The sequence below is a fragment of the Chiloscyllium punctatum genome, chromosome 6, assembly GCF_047496795.1.
Source record: "Chiloscyllium punctatum isolate Juve2018m chromosome 6, sChiPun1.3, whole genome shotgun sequence".
Taxonomy (NCBI): Eukaryota; Metazoa; Chordata; class Chondrichthyes; order Orectolobiformes; family Hemiscylliidae; genus Chiloscyllium; species Chiloscyllium punctatum.
Window position 1 is genome coordinate 7,717,822 of NC_092744.1, and position 23,407 is coordinate 7,741,228.

At 43.9% G+C, this 23,407-nt stretch overlaps 1 protein-coding gene across 2 annotated transcripts in view; it reads right to left on the reverse strand.

The window, feature by feature from the left end:
* The window catches only part of LOC140478698 (sodium/hydrogen exchanger 9-like), a 480,261-nt gene that overhangs the window by 85,947 nt on the left and 370,907 nt on the right, over positions 1 to 23,407 (reverse strand). Inside the window, exon 14 of one of the 2 annotated variants that reach the window (XM_072572000.1) lies at positions 6,249 to 6,331. In XM_072572000.1, coding sequence (XP_072428101.1) covers positions 6,249 to 6,331 — 83 coding nt within the window. Of the gene's footprint in view, positions 1 to 6,229; positions 6,332 to 23,407 lie in introns of both variants that reach the window. The other variant, XM_072572001.1, reaches the window with a different exon arrangement.

Here is a 23,407-nt window from a genome sequence, read left to right on the forward strand (position 1 = left end):
AGGACAATAAGGAACAGTGACAGAGACAAAGATGGGAAGGGGCATAGAACATAGAACATTACAGCATAGTACAGGCCCTTCGGTCCTCAATGTCGCACCGACCTGTGGAACCAACGTGAAGCCCATCGAACTCACACTATTCCATTTTCATCCATATGTTTATCCAATGACCATTGAAATGCCCTTAAAGTTGGCGAGTCTAGTGCTGTTGCAGGCAGTGTGTTCCACGCCCCCTACTACTCTCTGATAAAGAAACTACCTCTGACATCTGTCCTGTATCTATCACTCTTCAATTGAAAGCAATGCCCACCGTCACCCGCAAAACGCAACCTACTCTTGGGAAATAGGGTACAACAGGTGATGGAACTGACAGAGGGGGATCACTTTGGGAGCAGTGACCATAGCTCTATGGATTTTCAAATAGTTATAGAGAGGGACAAGACTGATTCACAGGTTCAAGGTCAAAATTGGGGCAAAATGGATTTTGACAAAATTAGACAGGAGCTTGTAGGAGTTGATTGGAGTAGTACGTTTGCAGGTAAAGGGACCTCAGGCAATTGGGAGGCCTTTAAAAGTGAAATGGCTAGAGTTCAAGGTCTATATGTTCCTGTGAGGGTGAAGGTCAAGGTTGGCAGCAATAGGGATCCCTGGATGACAAGAGATATTGAGACTTTGACCAGGAAAAAAAAAAAGAGGTGGTGTGGCTCCGGTACAGGCAGCTGGGATCCAGGGAATCCCTGGAGGTTTGCAGGGAATACAGGAGTTTACTAACGGAAGAAATAAGCAGGGTGAAAAGGGGGCATGAGATAATTTGGCTGGGAAAATTAGGGTGAATCCAAAGAGATTCTTTAAGTAGATTAAAGGAAAAAGAATAACTAAGAGTGAAGAGGACCCCTCAAGGTCCAAAGTGGACATGTATGAGTAAACTACAGGAGATGGATGAGGTCCTCAAAGAGTATTTCTCCTCTGTGTTTACCGTGGAGAAAGACAAGACGACTTGGGAGCTTGGGGAAGTGAGTGGTGATATCTTGGGGACATTCCATATCACAGTAAAGGAGGTATTGGATGTATTAGAACATATGACACTAGATAAACCTCCTGGGCCCTGACCAGCTATATCCAAGAACACGGTAAAAGACATTTGGATGGGTATATGAATCGGAAAGGTTTGACGGGATATGGGCCGGGTGCTGGCAGGCGGGACTAGATTGGGTTGGGATATCTGGTCAGTATGGATGAAGTGGACCGAAGGGTCTGTTTCTTTGCTGTACATCTCTATGACTCAAAGAAGCTAGAGAAGAAATTGCAGGAGCCCTGGCTGATATTTTTGTATCGTCGTTAGCTACTGGTGAAGTCCCGGAAGACTGGAGGGTAGAGAATGTTGTGCCCTTATTGAAGAAGGACTGCAAAGAAAATCCTGGGAACTGTAGCCCAGTGAGCTTAATATCTGTGGTGGGTACGTTACTTGAGAAAATTCTGTGAGATAAGATATAAATGCATTTGGAAAGACAGGGTTTGATTAGGAGCAGTCAGTATAGCTTTGTGCATGGAAGATCGTGCCTCATAAGTCTGTTAGAGCTCTTTGATGAAGTGACCAGGAAGGTTGACGAGGGCAGGGCAGCAGAGGTAGCTTATATGGATTTCAGTAAGGCCTTTGATCGGGTTCCTCTTGGTAGGCTGTTGTGGAAGATTAGATCGCATGGAATCCACGGGGAGCTGGCAAATTGGATACATAATTGGCTTGGTGGTAAGAAGCAGAGGGTAATAGTGGAAGGATGCTTGTTGGACTAGTGACTAGTGGAGTGCCTCAGGGGTCTGTGCTGGGCCCATTACTGTTTGTTATCAACATCAGTGATTTAGATGAGAATGCGCAAGGCATGACTAGTAAGTTTGCAGATGACACTAGAGTAGGTGATATCGTGGGACAGTGAGGAAGGTTCTTAGAAATTGCAGTGGGACCTTGATCAGCTGGGGAAGTGGACTGAGAAATGGTAAATGGAGTTTAATGTAGATAAGTGCGAGGTCTTGCATTTTTGTAAAGTCAACGCAAGACAGGAGTTTCATGGTGAATGGTAGGGCCTTAACTAGTGTAATGGAACAGAGGGACCTTGGAGTTCAGGTGCATGGTTCTCTGAAAATGGAGTCCCAGGTAGACAGGGCAGTGAAGGCGGCTTTTGGTACACTGGCCTTCATCAGTCAGGACATTGAAGTTGGGAAAGTTATGTTGCAGTTATACAGGACATTGGTGAGGCCACATTTGAAGTATTGTGTTCAGTTTTGGTCACCTTGCTATAGGAAGGATGTTATTAAACTGGAAAGAGTGCAGAAGAAATTTACAAAGATGTTGCGAGGTCTCGAGGGTCTGGGTTATAGGGAGAGGTTGGACAAGATAGGACTTTTTTCATTACAGCATATGAGACTGAGGGGGGACCTTCTAGAAGTGTGTAAGATCATGACAGGGTGAATGCACTCAGTCTTTTTCCCAGGGTTGGGGAATTGAGGACTAGAGTTTAAAGTTAGAGAGTAAAGAATAAAAGGGAACCTGAGGGGCAACGTTTTTACACAGAGGGTGGTATGCCCCTGGTTGAGGCGGGTGCATGAACAACATTTAAAAGGCATTTGGACAAATACATGAATAGGAAAGGATTATAAAGATAATGACCAAGTGCAGGGAAATGCGGTTCTTGTGGATGGACATTTTGGTCGGCATGGACCAGTTTGGGCCTGTCTCTGTGCTGTAGGACTCTATGACAGACTCCGTATACTCAGTGAGTGGGAGAAAAAAATGCGCGCCACAAAATATTGAAATTCATGGATTTTAATGGCTTTTTCCTATGCCCTTTTGTGCCTCTGGTCTGCCTTACTTGGGGATTTTGGTTCATGTATTGAAAATTAATGTTTAGTTTGAAGACCACATAACCACTTTTAACACTGTACAGGTCGTTCTGCTGTAACATGTGTTTCATTAACATGAATTTGCTGTAATGCAATTGACAAATTAACACTTTAAGTGCTGTTTTTAAAGTGTGGTTTTTCTATAATGCGGGATTGCACAGGAACACAACCGTCACTTTATAGATGAACTACCTGTTGTATGTTTCAAGAACAGATTTTTTTCTTTGATAAAGACCAATGATGATCTTTTATGTGAAACTATATTATTCTTAGTTCCTTGGAAACTACATGGTGTACAGCTGAACAGAAAGAATAGGTATAACATCCCATAATATTCATCATTAAACTTTGCCAAACATTGGATGTGTGTGAGAATGCTGGGTGACTGGGGGAAAAGATTGGTTCTGGTTAAGTCCATTTTACAGCAATGTTCAAGGAGAGTTTTCAGGAATCTTCCTAAATAGATCACTGATCGCCCTAAGTGTCTTACGCATGTAAGACCTGTTTAAGGAAACTATCTAAGGAAGGATGTGTTGGCTTTGGAGGGAGGTTCACAAGAATCACCCTGGGGATGAAGGGCTTGTTGTATGGGGAACAGTTGTGGATTCTGGGTCTGTACTCAATAGAGTTTAGAAGAAAGAGGGGGGATCTAATCAACACTTAAAGGATACTGAGAGGCCTGGATAGAATAGATATGGAGAAGGTATTTCCATTCATAACAGAGACTAGGACCTGGGGGCAGAGCCTCAGAGTGAAGGGGGTCACCCTTTAGAACTGAGAAGAGGAGGAATTTCTTCAACTAGTGGGTAGTGAATGTATAGAACTCATTGATTGATTGAGTTATTGTTGTCACTTATATTGAGATACAGTGAAAAGTGTTGCTTGTGTGCAATACAGGCAGACTGTACCATAGAAAGTGCATCAGGGTAGCAGAAGAGAGTGCAGAATACAGTGTTAGAGCCACCGAGAAGGTGCACAGAGTGTCAGAGAGAGATAGAGGGACAGAGAGACGAGAGATAAAGAGAGAGAGAGAGAGAGAGAGAGAGACAGAGAGATAGAGAGAGAGCACGAGAGAGAGAGAGCGAGAGCAAGTGAATGAGAGAGTGAGAGAGAGAGAGAAGAATTAACATTTCAGATGTCCATTCAAAAGTCTAATAGCAGCGGAGAAAAAGCTGTTCTTGAATCTATACGTACCACATATTCAAACTTTTATATCTTCTGCCCGATGGATGCAAGTGGGAGGGTGTATAATGGAGTGGGAGGGGTCTTCGATTATGTTGGCTGCTTTCCCAAAACAGTGGGAAGCATGGGCGGAGTCAGTGGATTGGAGGCTGGTTTGCATGATGACCTAGACTGTGCTCACAACTCTCTGAAGTTTCTTGAGGTCTTGGGAAGAGCGGTTGTATCTGAGCGTATGTCAGAAAGAGATAGATAGGTTCTTGATTGGTCAGGGGATCAGGGGTAATGGGAAGGAGGCAGGAGAATATGGGTTGGGAAACACATCAGTCATGATTGAATGGTAGAGCAGACTCGATGGGCCAAATGGCCTAATTCGGCTCTTGTATCTTATGGTTTAACACTGCATTAAACTTATTGATACTGACCACTGTGGACACCTTGCTCAGATGTGAAACCAGTGTGGATCCGTTGTGACTCCAAACCAAATTGAATCACAGGACGGCCGACCAGCTACTGTTGGCCTGTAGTCAGCTACATTGCTTTCATCCATAAACCAACCTCTCACCAGGCATACAACCACAACTTTATCCCGAAGAAGGCAACACTCGAAGAATTCGAAGTTGGTTAAGAATGGGGTTAAATTGAAAGAAAATCCACGCAATGCTGCAAAGGATAGTGGCAGCCCAGGAAATTTGGAAGACTGTAGAATTCAGCAAAGGATGACTAATAAACATAAGGAGGGAATAATTGAAATGTGAGGGAAAACAGACCGTAAAAATATGAAATATCTTTGCTGTAAGGAGGCTTCTTACGTTGTGAAAGACTACAACAACAGGCGGCACGTTTGTGGGTGGCACGGTGGCACAGTGGTTAGCACTGCTGCCTCAGAGCACCTGAGACCCGGGTTCAATTCCCGCCTCAGGCGACTGACTGTGTGGAATTTGCACATTCTCCCCGTGTCTGCGTGGGTTTCCTCCGGGTGCTCCGATTTCCTCCCACAGTCACAAAGATGTGCAGGTCAGGTGAATTGGCCATGCTAAATTGCCCCTAGTGTTAGGTAAGGAGTAAATGTAGGGGTATGGGTGGGGTTGCGCTTCGGTGGGTCGGTGTGGACTTGTTGGGCCGAAGGGTCTGTTTCCACACTGTAAGTAATCTAATCTAATCTAAAGGTGAGATACTGGGGATCCTGCAGTGAGTAGCTCACCTCTTGCCTCCCCCAAGACTGTGAACCATCTGCAAAGCTGAAATCTGTGTGCAGTTTCGGTCTCCTTATCTGAGGAAGGATGTTCTAGCAACAGAAGGACTACAATGAAGACCGATTCCTGCAATAGCAGGACTGACATATAATGAGAGATTGGATCAGTTAGGGCTATAGTCAGTGTTCTGACTGAGGAGGGGAATCTCGTAGAAACGTGTAAGATCCTAACAAGACTAGACAGGGTCAAGGCCGGAAGGGTGTTCCTGATGACCGGGGAGTGCAGAACGATTGAAGGATCTGGGGTAGGCCACTTCAGACTAAGTTGAGGAGAGAGTGGGGAGCCTGTGGAATCCTCTGTCATAGGAAGTGGTTGAGGTCAAAACCCTCAATGTTTACAAGGAGTGAGACAGAAATTGCTGGAGAAACCCAGTAGATCTGGCAGGATCTTTGGAGAGAAAACAAGAGTCCAGTTTTGGAGAAGAGTCTTCAGAGCTTTCTGAAGGAGGGTCACTGGACTCAACGATCTGCTTTTTCTCCACCGATGCTGCCAGACCTGCTGAGTTTCTCCAGAACTTTCTTTTTTTTGTTAATACCAGATCGTCAGCATCCCCACAATTTTTTGTTTTCTTTCAGGAGTCAGATATAGTTCTTAGGACTGAAGGGATCAAAGGGTATGGGGAGAAAGTGGGAACAGGGGACGGAGTTGGATGATCAGCCATGATTGTATTGAATGGTGGGACAGGCTCAAAGGGCCAAATGGCCTACTCCTGCTCCTATTTGCTTTGTTTCTTCATCGATACATCACTGGGACCAGAGTGCTTTGCGATTTAAGCATTACAGTGTATATGTGCTCCTGTTGTTTGTCTGCTGCACTGCAATGTCAGTTGTCATGCACCTTCCTGTAGGGTCCTCTACAGAGGACTATTAAAGTACATAGCAAATTGACACAAGACTTACAGTTCAGCAAAAAAGATACTTGTGATCGAAGTTGTACCAGATCCGAAACAGCCATGCACTTTCAGCCTTGGTGTTGCTTACCTCCTGCTGACTACCACTGTTCTGTGGAGACAAAAATAAACAATTTAAGAATGGGTTACTTCAGCATGACTTGTGGACAAGGAGATGTTATTTTTCAGAGGAGGAGCGGGGACGATGGATCAAATGACCGAGCAGTCTCGCAATGAATAAGCTTTCTCATTAGTATGTAAATTGCAACATCCATAACAGCAGTGTGTTCTCAGCTGCGGAAACAGGGGAAATGAACCCTGCAGACAATCAGCAGACATTACAAAAACAGACCATAATATGTCACACAGACAGTGTCCTATTATCACTAACACAAAGATAAAGGATGTTTGGCACTAAAAAAGATTGCAGAGTCTGTCGCCCTGATTCTGAAAGGACATGGGCTGGGGCAGGCTGAAGTCCCCCAGGGACACATGATTCAAATCAGATCCTTGATATGACTCGAGAGTGCAGTGTGGTAACTGAGGCTGGTGCCTGGGTTAAGGGAACAGCTCCATGGGGTGCGAAGGGGAGAACCATTTTAGTTTCCAAACATAGAAACTAGGAGCAGGAGTAGGCCATTCGGCCCCTTTGAGCCTGCTCTGCCATTCAATATGACCCTGGCCAAGTGTCCAACTGTTCCTTCTTCCTCCCCCATACCCTTTGATGCCTTTAGCCCTAAAAACTATATCTAACTCCTTCCTGAAAACATTCAGGATCTTGGCCTCAACCGTAGCCTGTTGCAGAGAATTCCACGGGTTCCAGTTGAAGAAATTTCTCCATGTCTCAGTCATAAATGGCCGAACCTACACATTTGGACTGGATCTGGATTCCCTGGTCCTCCCAGTTTAGAATTTTATAGGTTTGCAAGTTTTGCTGTGGGTAAAGAGAGGCCTAACGTTTTCTTCCTGTTTCTCCAAAACACAGCCAGGGCTGGGCCTGCGACAGGCTCCAGGGAAGGCTTACCAGGGCTCCCCGGGGTCTCTCCCACACTGAGTCTCCATGGAGACGACTGGATGGTACCAAACCATTCAGCCATGATTTCTAAATTAGGATCCTGCTTTCCTTCAGAGGCAGCCTCTAACTCCATGGGGATAAGATGTGGAGAACAACAGGCTCTCAGATAGCTCAGCAGACTTTGGCTTGATACAATGCCTCAAAGGACAGAGAGGGCTGCAATAAGTTGCCCAAAGTGGCACTTTTGAGGTAAGGGGCCATTTTATTGGACAAAAGGATGCAAGGTAGGGACCCCATCACCCTCCTGCCCCATCCAATTTTTCTTTACTCATTCACGGGATGTGGGGACCACCGGCTAGGCCAGCCTTTATTGTCCATCCCTAATTAGCAGAGGGCAGTTAAGAGGCAGCCATTTTGCCATGGGACTGGAGTCACGTGCAGAATAGAATCCCTACAGTGTGGAAACAGGCTACGTGGCCCAACAAGTCCACACCAACACTACAAAGAGTAACCCACCCAGACCCATTCCCCTAACCCATTACTCTACATTTCACCTGATTAATGTCCTTAACCTACACGTCCCTGAACACTATGGGCAGTTTCCCATGGCCATTTCACCTACTCTGCACATCTTTGGATTGTGGGAAGAAACCAGAGCACCCAGAAGAAACCCACGCACACAAGGGGAGTATGTGCAAACTCCACACAGTCACCCAAGGCTGGAATCAGAACTGGGTCCCTGGTGCTGTGAGGTAACAGTGCTGACCACTGAACACCGTGCTGCCCCCTGGCCAGGCCAAGTAATGAGATAGCTGCTCTTCCCTCAAGGACATTAGTGAACCAGATGGGGTTTTTATATCAATAGACAATGGTTACATGGTCAGTCACCGTTAGTTCCAGATTTTACTGAATTCAACTTCCACCATAGGCCATGGTGGGATTTGAACCCTTGCTCCCAAGATGTTAGACTGGGTTCTGGATTGGGAGTCTAGTGGCATTAGCTCTGTCTAGTGTGGGAAGGTTAATGGATGGCATTCCCACCCAGACATGGACTGATGTCCCTAAGTAGGCAATTAGCCTCAATTGAATAGTTGCCAATGGGTAACTAAGGTAATTGCCAGGAGCAGGAAGTTTGTAAGTCCAGTAGGAGAGTGCACGTTATGACTACAACATCATTGCTGATCCAGTGAGTCAACCCGGCTAAAATCAAAAGGGATTGTCTGTGAGCGTCAAAGCTCCAGATGCAGCTAGGTTAGTGTGTCAACTGGACTATCCATTTCACTTGCACATGGGGGCAACATGACAATCAATTGCACTTGGGATCACGCTAGAAAATTACAAGTATTGTATTACTCAGCTAGGTGTTTTGAGCATGTGAATAAGGACTTTGCCTGAGGACGTATTTTTTCTGGATCACTAAAACGCTACACCTATGAGACTGACTCGATCCAGGCATAGTCAATTGACTCTGTTCAATCTAGGGCTACAAACAAAACTAGAAAGCACTCCCTTGACTGACATTAGGAAGTTGTATCATCATGGATCATGCCATTGCAGCAGTAATGACTATAATTCTTCCAAACTCTTGCACCAATTGTACATCGGTCAGAGCACGAATTTATCAGAAGCAGATTTTGACTTTTTAAGGACTGCAATTTCTTCCTGGGAAAAGGTCAGTTTCGAGATCAATGAAAGTTGGTTGAGTAATAAACAGGAGTGATCCACCCTGCATTATAAACACTTCTCTCTGCAGTAACCCCATTTTTTTGAATGCTCCGAAAGTCAGACAATGTGAAGAAGGGAAAATTGGATAGACCTTCAGGTGATTAGTTCCTGAGCATGCTCAGATGGACTGCAGAGTCTTTGTAGATCCTGAGCTTTCTAATATTGCTGTGTCTCAGTTATCATCTCGAGGAAAACAAGTGCAAGATGTACGTTCATTGACGTGTAGGAAATTGAAACCACTGACCGCTGAATTTCCTGTTGAGTTTTTTTTATTATTTGCTCATGGGATGTAGATATCACTGGCTAGGCCAGCATTTATTGTCCAACTCTAAGTGCCCAAAGAGACAACCACGTTGCCGTGGGTATGGAGTCACATGTAGGCCAGACCAGGTAAGGACGGCAGTTTCCTTCCCTGAAGGATATTAGTGAAGCAGATGGGATTTCTCAGACAATCGACAATGGATTCACGATCATCATTAGGCTCTTAATTTCAGTTTTTTAAAAAAATTGAATTCAAATTCCTCCATCTGTCGTGGTGGGATTTAAACCCAGGTCCCCAGAACATTACCTGGGTCTCTGGATTAACAGCCCAGCGATAATACCACTAGGCCATTGCCTATCCTAATGCCCTTCAGCTCATCTAGTCAAATCCACACTCGTCCCAATTTCCAGCACTAGGCCCCACTACCTTAAACGTTGTGACATTTCAAATGCTCATCCAAAGACTTTCTCAGGCAGTGCATTCCAGAGCCCCGCCACTTATTTGAATGTTTGGCAGATGGTTTCTCACATAATGGATTTAATTTCTCCAAAGAAGTTTCATGCCACAATTACCATGCTGGAGCCCACCATACCCAGTACGAGCCACTTTCTCAAAATGAGAGACTGTCATAGAGTCATAGAGATGTACAGCATGGAAACAGACCCTTCGGTCCAAATCGTCCATGCTGACCAGATATCCTAACCCAATCCAGTCTCACCTGCCAGCACCTGCCCCATACCCCTCCAAACCCTTCCTATTCATATACCCATCCAATTGGCTTTTAAATGTTGCAATTGTACCAGCCTCTGGCAGCTCATTCCATACACATACCACCCTCTGCATGAAAAAGTTGCCCTTTAGGTCGCTTTTATATCTTTCCCCTCTCACCCTAAACCTATGCCCTCTAGTTCTGAACCCCACCCCCCACCCCACCCTAGGGAAAAGACTTTGTCTATTTATCCTATCCATGCCCCTCATGATTTTATAAGCCTCTATAAGGTCACCCCTCAGTCTCTGACGCTCTAAGGAAAACAGCACCAGCCTGTTCAGCCTCTCCCTACAGCACAAATCCTCCAACCCTGGCAACATCCTTGGCAACAATCTTTTCTGAACTCTTTCAAGTTTCACAACATCTTTCCGATAGGAAGGAGACCAGAATTGCATGCAATATTCCAACAGTAGCCTAACCAATGTCCTGTACAGCTGCAACATGACCTCCCAACTCCTGTACTCAATACTCTGACCAATAAAGGAAAGCATACCAAATGCCTTCTTCACTATCCTATCTACCTGTGACTCCACTTTCAAGGAGCTATGAACCTGCACTCCAAGGTCTCTCTGTTCAGCAACACTCCCTAGGACCTTACTATTAAGTCCTGCTAAGATTTGCTTTCCCAAAATGCAGCACCTCACATTTATCTAAATTAAACTCCATCTGCCACTTCACAGTCCATTAGCCCATCTGGTCAAGGTGCCGCTGTAATTTGAGGTAACCTTCTTCGCTGTCCACTACACCTCCAATTTTGGTGTCATCTGCAAACTTACTAACTATATTTCTTATGCTCACATCCAAATCATTTATATAAATGGTGACAAGTAGTGGAGCCAGCACCGATCTAAAATCACATTTCTCATCGGAAGTCCTGAAAGCATCTTGCACGAGCACTGATATGATTACACATTTATGAATCACTGCCTTCACTCTGGTGTTAACTTATTACACACTATCAGGTTCAAACGTTGAATGATTTCAGAATCTCTGCAGGCACATTGCAGTGAGTGAAGAGGCAGGAGGATGAAGGCTTTGATTTAACATCACACTTCAGTCTAATAAATAGCAAACTATGGATGTCAAGGGACAGATTCATGAGAAAGTTTGGCAGCCTTCGGTTTTAATGGGTTTCAGGACCGCAATAATCTCAGTGGTACTGTGTGTGGTTCAGATAGATTACTGTTGTAAGCAATAAGCCTCAGACTCGTGGGTTGTTAAAAATGTAAAAACATGGAACATGTCCATAAGTCACTACATTTGCAGTGGTTGCTGCTTTTATGGGGTTGTATGTTGTGTGAGTGCCTCCCCTTTGATTTAAATTAACAGTTGCCTTTGCAGACTTTGTAGTGTTTGGAAAGTTTAGCAGTGATTGGGAAGCAGGAATACCTGATAGGGCCTTTTAGAGAATTTCTTGTGACCCAGGAGAATTAGGAGCGCTCCCTGGCCTCCCCAATAGGCTTTTGGCCTCACCAGTGCCGGTCACATAGAGATAAGAGTAGGCCATTCATCCCCTCCTATCTGTTGTACCATTCAGTGATGATGTGGAAGTACCGGTGTTGGACTGGGATGGACAAAGGAGGGAGAAGTGCTCCAAAAGCTTGTACTTCCAAATAAACCTGCTGGACTATAACCAGGTGCTGTGTGATTTTTAACTTTGACCACGCAGTGAGAACTTGCAGCTTAATTCCATAAACCTGCCTTTAACCCATATCCCTTTATAGCTTTGCTTAACCATGTCCCCAGTTCTCAAATATCCAACCAGTGGAAATAGCTTTATCTTTATCAAACTTATCTTAGTCTGTTAGCATCTTGAAGGTTTCAATCAGATGACCCATGCACTGTCTACAATAAATGCAAAGACAATTAGCGAGTTTTGAGAAGATTTGTAGTTCAGGTTGAGGTTCTGGGTGTAGGTTTGCTCGCTGAACTGGAAGGCTCATTTTCAGATGTTTCGTCATCATTCATCATCAGTGAGCCTCCAGATGAAGCACTGCTGGCGTTTCCTGCTCTGTATGTTTGGGTTTCCTTGGGTTGGTGACTTCATTTCCTGTGGTGACATAATTTCCTGTTCTTTTTCTTAGGGGGTGGTAAATAGGGTCCAAGTCAATGTGTTTGTTGATAGAGTCTTGTTTGGAATGCCATGCTTCTAGGAATTCTCGTGCATGGCTCTGTTTGGCTTGTTGTCCCAGTCGAAGTGGTGTCCTTCCATATGAGAGTGGGTCATGTCGTTTTGGGGCCCGTTGATGTTCATGTGTCTGTCAACAAACACATTGACTTGGATCCTATTTATGACCCCCTGAGAAAAAGAACAGGAAATGACATCATCACACGATGTGACATCACCACACGATGTGACATCACCACACGATATGACATCACCACACGATATGACATCACCAACCCAAGGAAACCCAAACATATAAATAGATAACAGGAAACATGAGCAGTGCTTCGTCTGGAAGCTTACTGAAGATGTTACTTAGGGTGATAAACTTTTCAGCTCAGTGAGCAAACACCCAGACCAAAGACAATTTCAAACATTTAGTTATTAAAGGATAAATGTGAGCTAATCCACTTAGGCAGGACAAAAAAAGGCAATGGAATACATGATGGATAAAGGGTACAGCTGGAGAAAACACATCAGGTCAAGCAACATCGGCAGGAAGTAGACAGGGGGAATTGACATTTCAGGTTGGAACCTTATGGCTATAATGAAACAAAAAAGCACTGATCCAGACGAGATGTTAATAAATTTAAAAAAAATGTCAGCTCTGATTGAAAGCAAAAGCATGAAACCAAGACAAAGGTGTTTGATGGAAAAGATATCAGAATAGAGGAGACAGTTCATGATCTGAAGTCGTTGAATTTAAGGGTGGGTCTAAAAAGCCATGGAGTGCCGAATCAGAAACTGAGGTGCTGTTCTTCAGCTTGTGCTGGGCTTCACAGGAACACTGCAGGAGGTAGGACCGAGATGTAATTGTGACAGCATCACGGCGATTGAAGTGGTAAGGGACATATTGCAAAACACTCAGCTTGTCTGCACTTTGTCTCCATCGTATAGAGGACACCACTGTGTACTAGAATGGAATAACTGCTTCACCAGAAACAAGTGTTTGGGGCTTTGAACTGTAGGGGAGGAGGAAATTAAAGGGCAAGAGTGACACCTTTTGTGACTGCATTGAAAAGTGCTGTGGGAGAGGAATATAATACAATCTAATATGTCAGCGGGATGGACCAGGCCATCGCAAATGGAGGTGAAGGTGGGACTCCTCTTCAGAACTGGACCCAAAACGTTAACTCTATCTCCAGCAGTTTCAGATCTTCAGCATCCGCAATGTCTTTTTTTTCCTTTTAGAAGGGAAAGTGTGTTTGGTGGTGGTGACCTTCTACAGATGGTGGAAATGATCTTAATAAAAAGGATGGCACTCTGCCTCACAGCACCAGGGATTTGGGTTCAATTCCAGACTCGGGTGACTCTGTGTGGAGTTTGCACATTCTCCCTGTGTCTGTGTGGGTTTCCTCCGGGTGCTCTGGTTTTCTCCCACAGTCCAAAGATGTGCAGGTTATGGTGGATTGGTCATGCTGAATTGACCATTGTGTCCAGGGATAGATAGTTTTAGGTGGGTTAGCTTGGGAAATGCAGGATTACAGGGATTGGATAGGGTAGGAGGTATGTCTGAGTGAGATGTAGGGTCAGTGAGGACTTGATGGGTTGAATGGTCTGCTCCCACAATGTAGGGACTCTGTAGTGGAAAACACTCCTTCGAATGGGGAGACTAGAAGGTGAGATGGAAGGTGAGGATGTGGCTCTGGGAAGGGGGAGCAGGGGGTGAGGGCTGACGTGAGGACAATAGGTAGTTAAAAGTCTTGTGAACCGTCACGGTGGGAGTGGTGAAGAATTCTCACCTGAGGGAAAAGCAAAACATGAATCCCATTGGGCATCTGAGCAGCCTCTAATTAATTCATCAATTTTTTTACACTGGAGAAATAAATTTATAGTCAATATTTTGAAACCATTGTGTAAGACAAAGATAAAAAAACAGTGAATGTAGCAAAAAAGGTAATTTGGAGATATATTTCCTCAGATCTGGCACCGTTTTCTTTGGTGCTCCATTTACTTAATATCCTAAGGGAAAATTCAACATAATTTCACACAAACTTCAACATTCATAAGTGATCCATTACCTACAAGTGCGACAAGTTCGCAAAGTTGAAACATTAATTCAAATTTGACCAGCTGATCTGCAATTAGAATTGCTTAGTCTCAGAAGTATTCCCTGAAGTCTTTAATTCTTTCTCTCTATATCTTAAAGTCCACAAACTTCAAACATGTTCTTATCAAAACATTTGTCAGCTTTTTTGTTCAGGATTAATCAGCACAATGCTAACTGCCTTTGCTGGACTATGCTCTACAAACTGTTCACTGGGGCAAAAACACATCTCTTTCTGTATGTGGTTCATAAATATTTTACTACATTTCACACAGTTCCGTACTAACGGTCCAATTTAAATAAAGTGTCTGTAACTAGAATAGTTTAACAACCTACTTATAGAGTTACAGGCACTGAAGAAAAAGTTGCAAATTTCTTCTTACAGAGTTTTGGCCTTGTACTGATTATTATCAACACTGTGTTTCTTTGCTGCTCTTACCTGGCATTATTCCCCCAGCTTCAGTCTAGGGCATAAAAAGATGCCTGGCAGCTGCTTGGCATGTTGCAGGAACAAAAGAGACTGGGTAAAATCAGTCAGCAGTCCTCATGGCCCACTTTCTCTTTAATTTCAGGTCAACAATGTTATCCAGAACTCCTTGAATTAAAGTACAATCAAGTCCTTCCTTTTAATAACCAGCACCACTTATTCCACATATCCTCGGGACCGGAATCTTGGCGATTCTTAAAAATGCATTTTGGGAGACAAGGAACAGGACACAGAATATATTCTCCATCCACTCATGGGATGTGGGTGTATCTGGCTGGGCCATTGATTACTGCACGTCCCTAACTGCCTGGAGGAGATAGTGATCAGTTTGCCTGCTTGGGCAGCTGAAGCCTTGGGATGTGGAGATACCCCTCAATTTTTAAGACTAAGTAAGAGTTATGGAGGATGGATTTTGATCCAGCGGCAGTGAAGGAACAGTAATCGATTTCCAAATTAGGATGATGGGTGGTTTGGAGGGGAACTTGCAGGGGTTGGTATTCCCATGTATCTGCTGCCCTTGTCCTTCTCGATGGAAGTGGTTGTGTTTTTGGAAGCTGCTCTCTATAGAGCCTTGGTGAATTTCTGCAGTGCATCTTGAGGATAGTACACACTGCTGCTACTGTGCGTTGGTGGTGAAAGGAATGAATATTGAAGACAATGGATGTGGTGCCAATCAAGCAGGTGACTTTGTCCTGGATGGTATCAAGCTTCTTGAGTGTTGTTGGAGCTACAGCCATCCAGGCAAAAGGGGAGTATTCCATCACACTCCTGACTTGTGCCTTGGAGATGGTGAAAAGACTTTGGGGAGTCAGGTGGTGAGTTATTTGTATCTGATCTGTTCTTGTAGCCGTTGCATTCAATATGGCTGACCCAGTTTTTGAATGGTAACATCAGGTGATTCAGTGATGGTAATTCTGTTAAATTTCAAGGGCAATGGTTAGATTCTCTCTTCTTGGAGATGAACACAAATAATTGTGTTCTGCGAATGTTCCTTGCCAATTACAAATGGAAGCCAAGATATTGGCCAGGCTTTGCTGTATATGGTTATAGACTGTTTCAGTATCTGAGGATTCCTGAATGGAGCTGAATCACAGTGAACATCCTCACTGTGACCTTCAGATGGAGGGAAGCACATTGATAGAACTGTTAAAGATGGTTGGGCTGAGGACATGACCTGAGGAACTGCTGTAGTGATGTCCTGGAGATGAGTTGATTCACCTTCAACAACCACAACCATCTCCCTATGTACCACGTATGAGTCCAACCAGAGGAGAGTTTGCCCCTGATACCCAATTACTCCAGTTTTGCTCGGGCTCCTTGATGCCACACATGGTTGAATGCAGCCTTGATGTCAAGGCCTATCACTCTCACCTCACCTCTGGAATTCAGCTCTTTTGTCCATGTTCAGACCAAGATTGGATTGAAATCCCAGAGACTCAATGTGCAGGTTATTGCTGATCAGGTGCTGCTTGATAGCGCTGTTGATGACCCCTTCCATTTCTGCACTGTTAATCATGAGTGGACTGATGGGACAGTAATTGGCTAGGTTGGATTTGTCCTGCTTTTTATGGGCAATTTTCCACATTGTCGGGTAGATGCCAGTTTGTATTTGTATGAGAAGAGTTTGGATATGGGAGCGGCAAGTTCTGGGGAATAAGCCTTCAGTTCTATTGCCGGAATATTATCTGTGCAGTATCCAGTGCTTCCAACGGTTTCTTGATTCATGTAGAGTGACTGGATGTAGGTTTGCTCGCTGAGCAGGAAGGTTCATGTTCAGACATTTCATCACCATACTAGGTGACATCTTCAGTGAGCCTCTGGTCAAAGCTTCGTATCGAGGCTCACTGAAGATGTTACCGAGTATGGTGACAAAATGTCTGAACATGAACCTTCCAGCTCAGCGAGCAAACTTACATCCAGAACCTCAACCTGAGCTACAAATCTTCTCAAAACTCGCTCACGTGGAGTGAATCGAATTGGCTGAAGACTGGTACCTGTAATGCTGAAGACCTCGATTTCTAGATCCACCATTCTGCTAAGAACCATACCTCTATAATATAATTCCTTTTATTTTCCAACATACAATATACTACCTCACATTTCTCTCACATCTCAAGATTACAGGGACAGACGGATGTTCGACACAGTACCTCGACTAGATATTTTTCAGAACCTCACAAAAATTAATGAATAGATATCAAGGTAGAAAAATGAGAATATCAGAATTTATTTAATGAGGTTCCACCTTTGGACCTTTGAAGGATTAAGTGATAAGATGGTTTGAATTAAAATTGGCTAAGAGATAAGAAATATATAAGGAGGATAGATTAAAGAGCTTTGCTATGGCATTGAGAGGATCCTGAATTGGGATTTACTAAAGGCAGACTGGTTAGGCTCTTTCTGGTCATACTGTTGATGGATTATTTGGAAGAAATTAAATTTAGCTTGACATTACTGAATTCACTGTTGAGAAAAGGACAAGTGATTAAATAGAATGAAAATGAATCATAATGAAAGATGTTTGGATGATTGATATCGAAGGACTAAAGAATGACACATGGATGGGCATCTGGATAAATGCAAGGCTGAACACATTACAAATGGATCTTCACAATGTCAGGGTGGCAAGTCTCTAAAGTAAGGTGAAAACAAAAGGATTTGTGTCTGATTATTCATTACTATACAAGAATCTAATCAATCTTCAATCAAGCAACAGTCTGCACCTTGACAGTGTTTTGTAAGAACGCAAGAACTAGAAGCAGGAGGCGGCCATTCAGCCTCTTGAGCCTGCTCCGCCATTTCATATGATTGTGGCTGATCTCATCTCAGCCTCAATTCAACTTCCATCCCCTCTCTCCAGAACCCTTTGGCCCATTACTAATTAAAGATCTGTCTATCTCCTCCTCAAATCTATTTGGTATCCCAGAATCCACTGTACTCTGGGGATACACAACCCTTTGAGAGAAGTAATTCCTCCTCAATTACGTTTTAAATCTGCTGCCCTTTTCCTAAAATTATGATGTCTCACGCTAGATTTTCCCATCTGGGGAAAGATCCTCTCTATGTCTCCTTTACCAATCCCCTTTAGCATCTTACATACCTCAATTACACCTCCTCTCTTTCTTATAGATTTCTAGAGACTGTAGGCATACACTGCTCAAACCCTCTTCATAAAGCTGTCATCTCAGGAATGAATGCGATCACAAATGAAAAATGGCCACAGGTGAGGCAAAATGTCCGCTTTAGGAAGTGGCTGCAGACTGTTATGATTCTCTTCAACTTGTGGTGAAAAGATGGTATTACATTGTCCTTAGTATAGCCCCAACAACAGAATTTCAGTGGACCATCCAATGTACTTTTTGGTGAATTTCGTACCTTCAAGGTAAAGATGTCAATCTCGGTAAAAGGAACACTAATCCATTTTTGGTAGTCAGGTCCAGCATAAACCACTTGCAATTCACATAACCACAGAAACAAATATTGTTCATTGTTTTCGTTTTTAATTTCTCAACTTGCTCAGCACATTATCAACATAAATACTATGGTTGGCACAAGAGGGCAGAAGCTGTGAGATCATGGAAAGAGAGAGAAGGAACTCAATGGTCAGTTTCTCATTTCACTCCACCTAGAGACGCCTATCAACAAGCTTCTCAGACCAAATTTGAGCTGAGCTGGGGTGTTTAAACATTCTCCCAACAAAAGGAAACACAGTTAGCAGATATTAACATCAAAATTTAAAGAGTTTCCAAACAAAAGAAGATAAAGAAAGATCCTCAGAAATTGGGACCGGTTCCAAAAAGCAAAATGACTGAAGAACGTTACATTACTATGAGGAAAACAGTAAGTCAGGAATGTAAGAGACTTAGATCGAATTGGATGTTCAAAATTTGGCAGATTATTCCTGTGAAGAAACCAGTACAAAAATGAAAAACACATCAGCCACGATCGAATGGTGGAGCAGATTCAGTGAGCCAATGGGACTCTGCGCTACTTTATCTTATGGTCACGTACACCTTAGACTTGCACAACTGTTAATCTAACGTCAAATATATAAAATACATTGCAGCTAAAACTAAAGGCCCTCCCTGATTGGGTAGAAGGGTGGTAATTGGATCAGTATTGTGGTCACATTAAATTATCTGTTTCTGCCTGGGCCATCGGATTATATGGAAGGTATGCGTTGTTTGCACAACTCTGGATTATATCACGTGCAGTTACTTAATCTGCAAGGCTTTTCATTCTGCCCTCCTCTCATGACTTCCATTATATTTGGAACAAGGAGGCCTGGTCCGAGCAATGTCAAGTTGAAGTTCTCTGGTTGGACTGGCCCACAAGTGAGAATAGCTACACAGTCCATGTGTGTGTTATTAATAGTCGATATCAACACTGACCACTGCAATTGCTGTGATTCTCTCTTACTTATGATCTGCCTTTATGTTGCTCCTGCTGGCACTGACCCACATAAGACTTGTGGCCAAAGTGGTAACTTTACTGCAAGTGTAGTTCCTGAAATGCACAGAATCGAATTATTCTTTCACCTGACACTTGAACAGAATCAAAATTTTGCACTTTAGAAGTTAACACAAGGCTGTCCATGTGTAAAACTAGCCCAGAGATAGAAGTTCAAGTATTGTTACAACAACATAAGGTAAAGAAGCAGAATTAGGTTATACACCTCAGAGTGAGCTCCACCATTTGATCATGACTGATATACTTCTCAGACCCACTCTCCTGCCTGTTCCCAGTAACCTTTGATTCTGTTACAAATGAAGAACCTACCTACCTTTGTCTTAAAGACACTCAATGACTTGGCCTCCCACAGCCGTCTGCTGTCATGAGTTCCACACGGTTACCACCCTCTGGCTGAAGACATTTCTCCACGTCTCTTCTAAAGGGTCATCCCTTCATGGAGGCTGTGCCCCTGGGTTCTAGTCTCTCCTACTGGTGGAAACATCTTCTCCATGTCCACACTATCCAGGTCTCTCAATATTCTGTTCGTTTCAATCGGGCCCCACCTCATCCTTCTAAACTCCACTGAGGACAGATCCAGAGAACTCAACCACTTCTCATATGACAAGCCCATCATCCCCGGGATCATTCCTGTAAACCTCTGAACCCACTCCAACACCAGCACATCATTCCTTAGACACGGGGCCCAAAACTGCTCACAATATTCCAAATGCAGTCTGACCAGAGCCTTATCTAGCCTCAGCAGTACAGCTCTGCTCTTGTATTCTAGCCCTCTTGAAATGAATGCGAACATTGCATTTGCCTTCCTAACTACCAACTTAAGAGAAGCCTGAACTAGGGGCTCCAAGTCCCTTTATGCTTCAAATTTCACAAGCATTTCCCTATTTAGAAAATAGTCTCTACTTCTATTCTTGCTTCTCAGATTTTCCCACATTGTACTCCATCTGCCACTTCTTTGCCCACTCTCCTAACCTGTCCAAGTGTTTCTGCAGCCTCTCTGCATCACCCCCCACCAATTTTTGTGTCATCTGAAAACTTAGCAACAATGCACTCAGTTCCTATGTCCAGATTGCGAACTGTATACTGTGAATAGTTACAGTTCCAACACAACCCCCTGCCGAAATCCACTAGTCACCAGCTGCTATTCTCAAAAAGACCTCTTTACTCCTAATCTTTGCCTTCTACCAGTCAATCAACCCTCTATCAAAGCCGGTACCTTGTCCCTAACACCACGGGGTCCTCTATAGCAGCCTCCTGTGCGACACCTTGTTAAAGGCCTTCTGACAATCCAAATAAATCGGGTCCATTGGCTCTCATTTTTCTAACTTGCTCATTTCCTTCTAACAGATTTGTCAGACAAAGCCTCTCCTAGATGAACACGTGCTGACTCAGCCCTATTGTACCCTGCACTTTCAAATACTCTGCAATTTCATCGTTAATTAGGGACCCTAACATATTACCAACAACTGAGGACAGGCTAACCAGCCTATAAACTCATCCTCCCTCCCTTCTAAAACAGGGGGGGTTACATTAGCCAGTGATTCTTGAGAGATCTTGGGTCAGCACGGTGGCACAGTGGTTAGCACTGCTGCCTCACAGTGCCAGAGACCTGGGTTCGATTCCAGCCTCTGGTGACTGTCTGTGTGGAGTTTGCACATTCTCCCAGTGTCTGCGTGGGTTTCCTCCCACAGTCCAAAGATGTGCAAGTAAGGTGAATTGGTCATGCTAAATTGTCTGTAGAGTTAGGTGCATTAGTTAGGGGGAAATGGGTCTGGGTAGATTACTCTTCGGATGGTCCGTGTGGATTAGTTGGGCCGAAGGGCCTGTTTCCACACCGTAGGGAATCTAATCTAATCACGAGCGCCTCCACAATCTCCTCAGCTATCTCCTTCAGAACTCTGGGGTGTAGTCCATCCAATCTGGGTGATTTATCCACCTACAGGCCTTTCAGCTTTCCCAGCGACTTCTCCTGAGTGATGGCCACTACACTCATCTCTGACCCCTGACTCACTTGACTTGCTGGTATCCAGCTGGTGTCTTCCACTGTGAAAACTGATGCAAAATGTCTGTTCAGTTCCTCCACCTTTTATAGAGTCATAGAGATGTACAGCATGGAAACAGACCCTTCGATCCAACCCATCCACACCAACCAGATATCCCAACCCAATCTAGTCCCACCTGCCAGCACCTGGCCCATATCCCTCCAAACCCTTCCTATTCATATACCCATCCAGATGCCTCTTCAATGTCGTAATTGTACCAGCCTCCACCACATCCTCTGGCAGCTCATTCCATACACACACCACCCTCTGCATGAAAAAGTTGCCCCTTAGGTCCCTTTTATATCTTTCCCCTCTCACACTAAACCTATGCCCTCTAGTTCTGGACACCCCACCCCAGGAAAAAGACTTTGTCTATTTATCCTATCCATGCCCCTCATGATCTTATAAACCACTATAAGGTCACCCCTCAGCCTCTGATGCTGCAGCGAAAACAGCCCCAGCCTGTTCAGCCTCTCTCTATAGCACAAATCCTCCAACCCTGGCAACATCCTTGTAAATCTTTTCTGAACCCTTTCAAGTTTCACAATATCTTTCCAATAGGAAGATGACCAGAATTGCACGCAATATTCCAACAGTGGCCTAACCAATATCCTGCACAGCCGCAACAGGACCTCCCAACTCCTGTATTCAATACTCTGACCATTAAAGGAAAGCATACCAAACGCCTTCTTCACTATCAAGGAGTTATGAACCTGCACTCCAAGGTCTCTTTGTTCAGCAACACTCCCTAGGAGTGTATAAGTGTATAAGTCCTGCTAAGATTTGCTTTCCCAAAATGCAGCATCTCGCATTTATCTGAATTAAACTTCATCTGCCACTTCTCGGTCTACTGCTCTGTCCTCATCAATCTTCTTTGTTACATCTTCAAAAAACTCAATCAAGTTTGTGAGACATGATTTCCCACGCACAAAGCCATGTTGACTATCCCTAATCAGTTCTTGCCTTTCCAAATACATGTACATCCTGTCCCTCAGGATTCCCTCCAACAACTTGCCCACCACCGAGGTCAGGCTCACCGGTCTATAGTTCCCTGGCTTGTCCTTACCACCTTTCCTAGACAGTGGCACCACATTAGCCAACCTCCAGTCTTCCGGCACTTCACCTGTGACTATCGATGATACAAATATCTCAGCAAGAGGCCCAGCAATCACTTCTCTAGCTTCCCACAGAGTTCTAGGGTACACCTGATCAGGTCCTGGGGATTAATCCACTTTTATGCGTTTCAAAAAATCCAGCACTTGCTCCTCTGTAATATGGACATTTTGCAAGGTGTCACGATCTATTCCCTACTTTCTATATCTTCCATATCCTTTTCCACAGTAAATACTGATGCAAAATACTCGTTTCGTATCTCCCCCATTTTCTCTGGCTCCGGGGCCCTATTCTCTCCCTAGTTACCCTTTTGTCCTTAATGCACTTGTAAAAGCCCTTTGGATTCTTCTTAGCTGTATTTGCCAAAGCTATCTCATGTCCCCCTTTCCTACTTCTCCAGCCTCATTTTCCAGGGGTCCAATGTCCACTCTTATCTCTCTCTTACCTTTTTTACATCTTAAAAAAAGCCTCTTGCAACCTTTTTCTCTATCATTGGCTCACTTACCTTCATATTTCATCTTCACCCTATCATCGCTTTTGAATTGTCCTCTGCTGGTTTTTAAAGGTTTCCCAATCCTCTGGCTTTCCACTAATCTTCACCACATTGTATGCTTTTTCTTTGGCTTCGCTGCTGTCCCTGACTTACCTTGATTTGACTGAAGATAAATCAACAGTTGATACAGATCGTTAAAAAATATTTTGCATTGAAACTTAAGAAGAAAAACTCAGCATGGATTTACAAAAGCAATATTTTGTTACCGAAAACATTAAGATGTTAGTGGGGATCTGGATTCTGTCTGATCTCCTGGATTTTGGAGGGTAATGGAATTTTCTGTGCTGCATTTTATATGGTCTTTGAGAATGCTTTTGACAAAATCTCACTTGAATGGTTCGTTACTAAATTAAGAATCACGGAAGTCTGGGGTACAAAAGAGGCCTGGATAAAATGGTTACAGAATTGGAATGTAGAAAGCAGTCATTTGTCGGGGGTGTGGTGGGGAAATGAAAACCTCAGAGGAGCGTGGGTTGGGGTATGGAGGGTAAATACAAAGCCAATTCCAACTCACTGACGTCTGTAATTGGAATGGTCT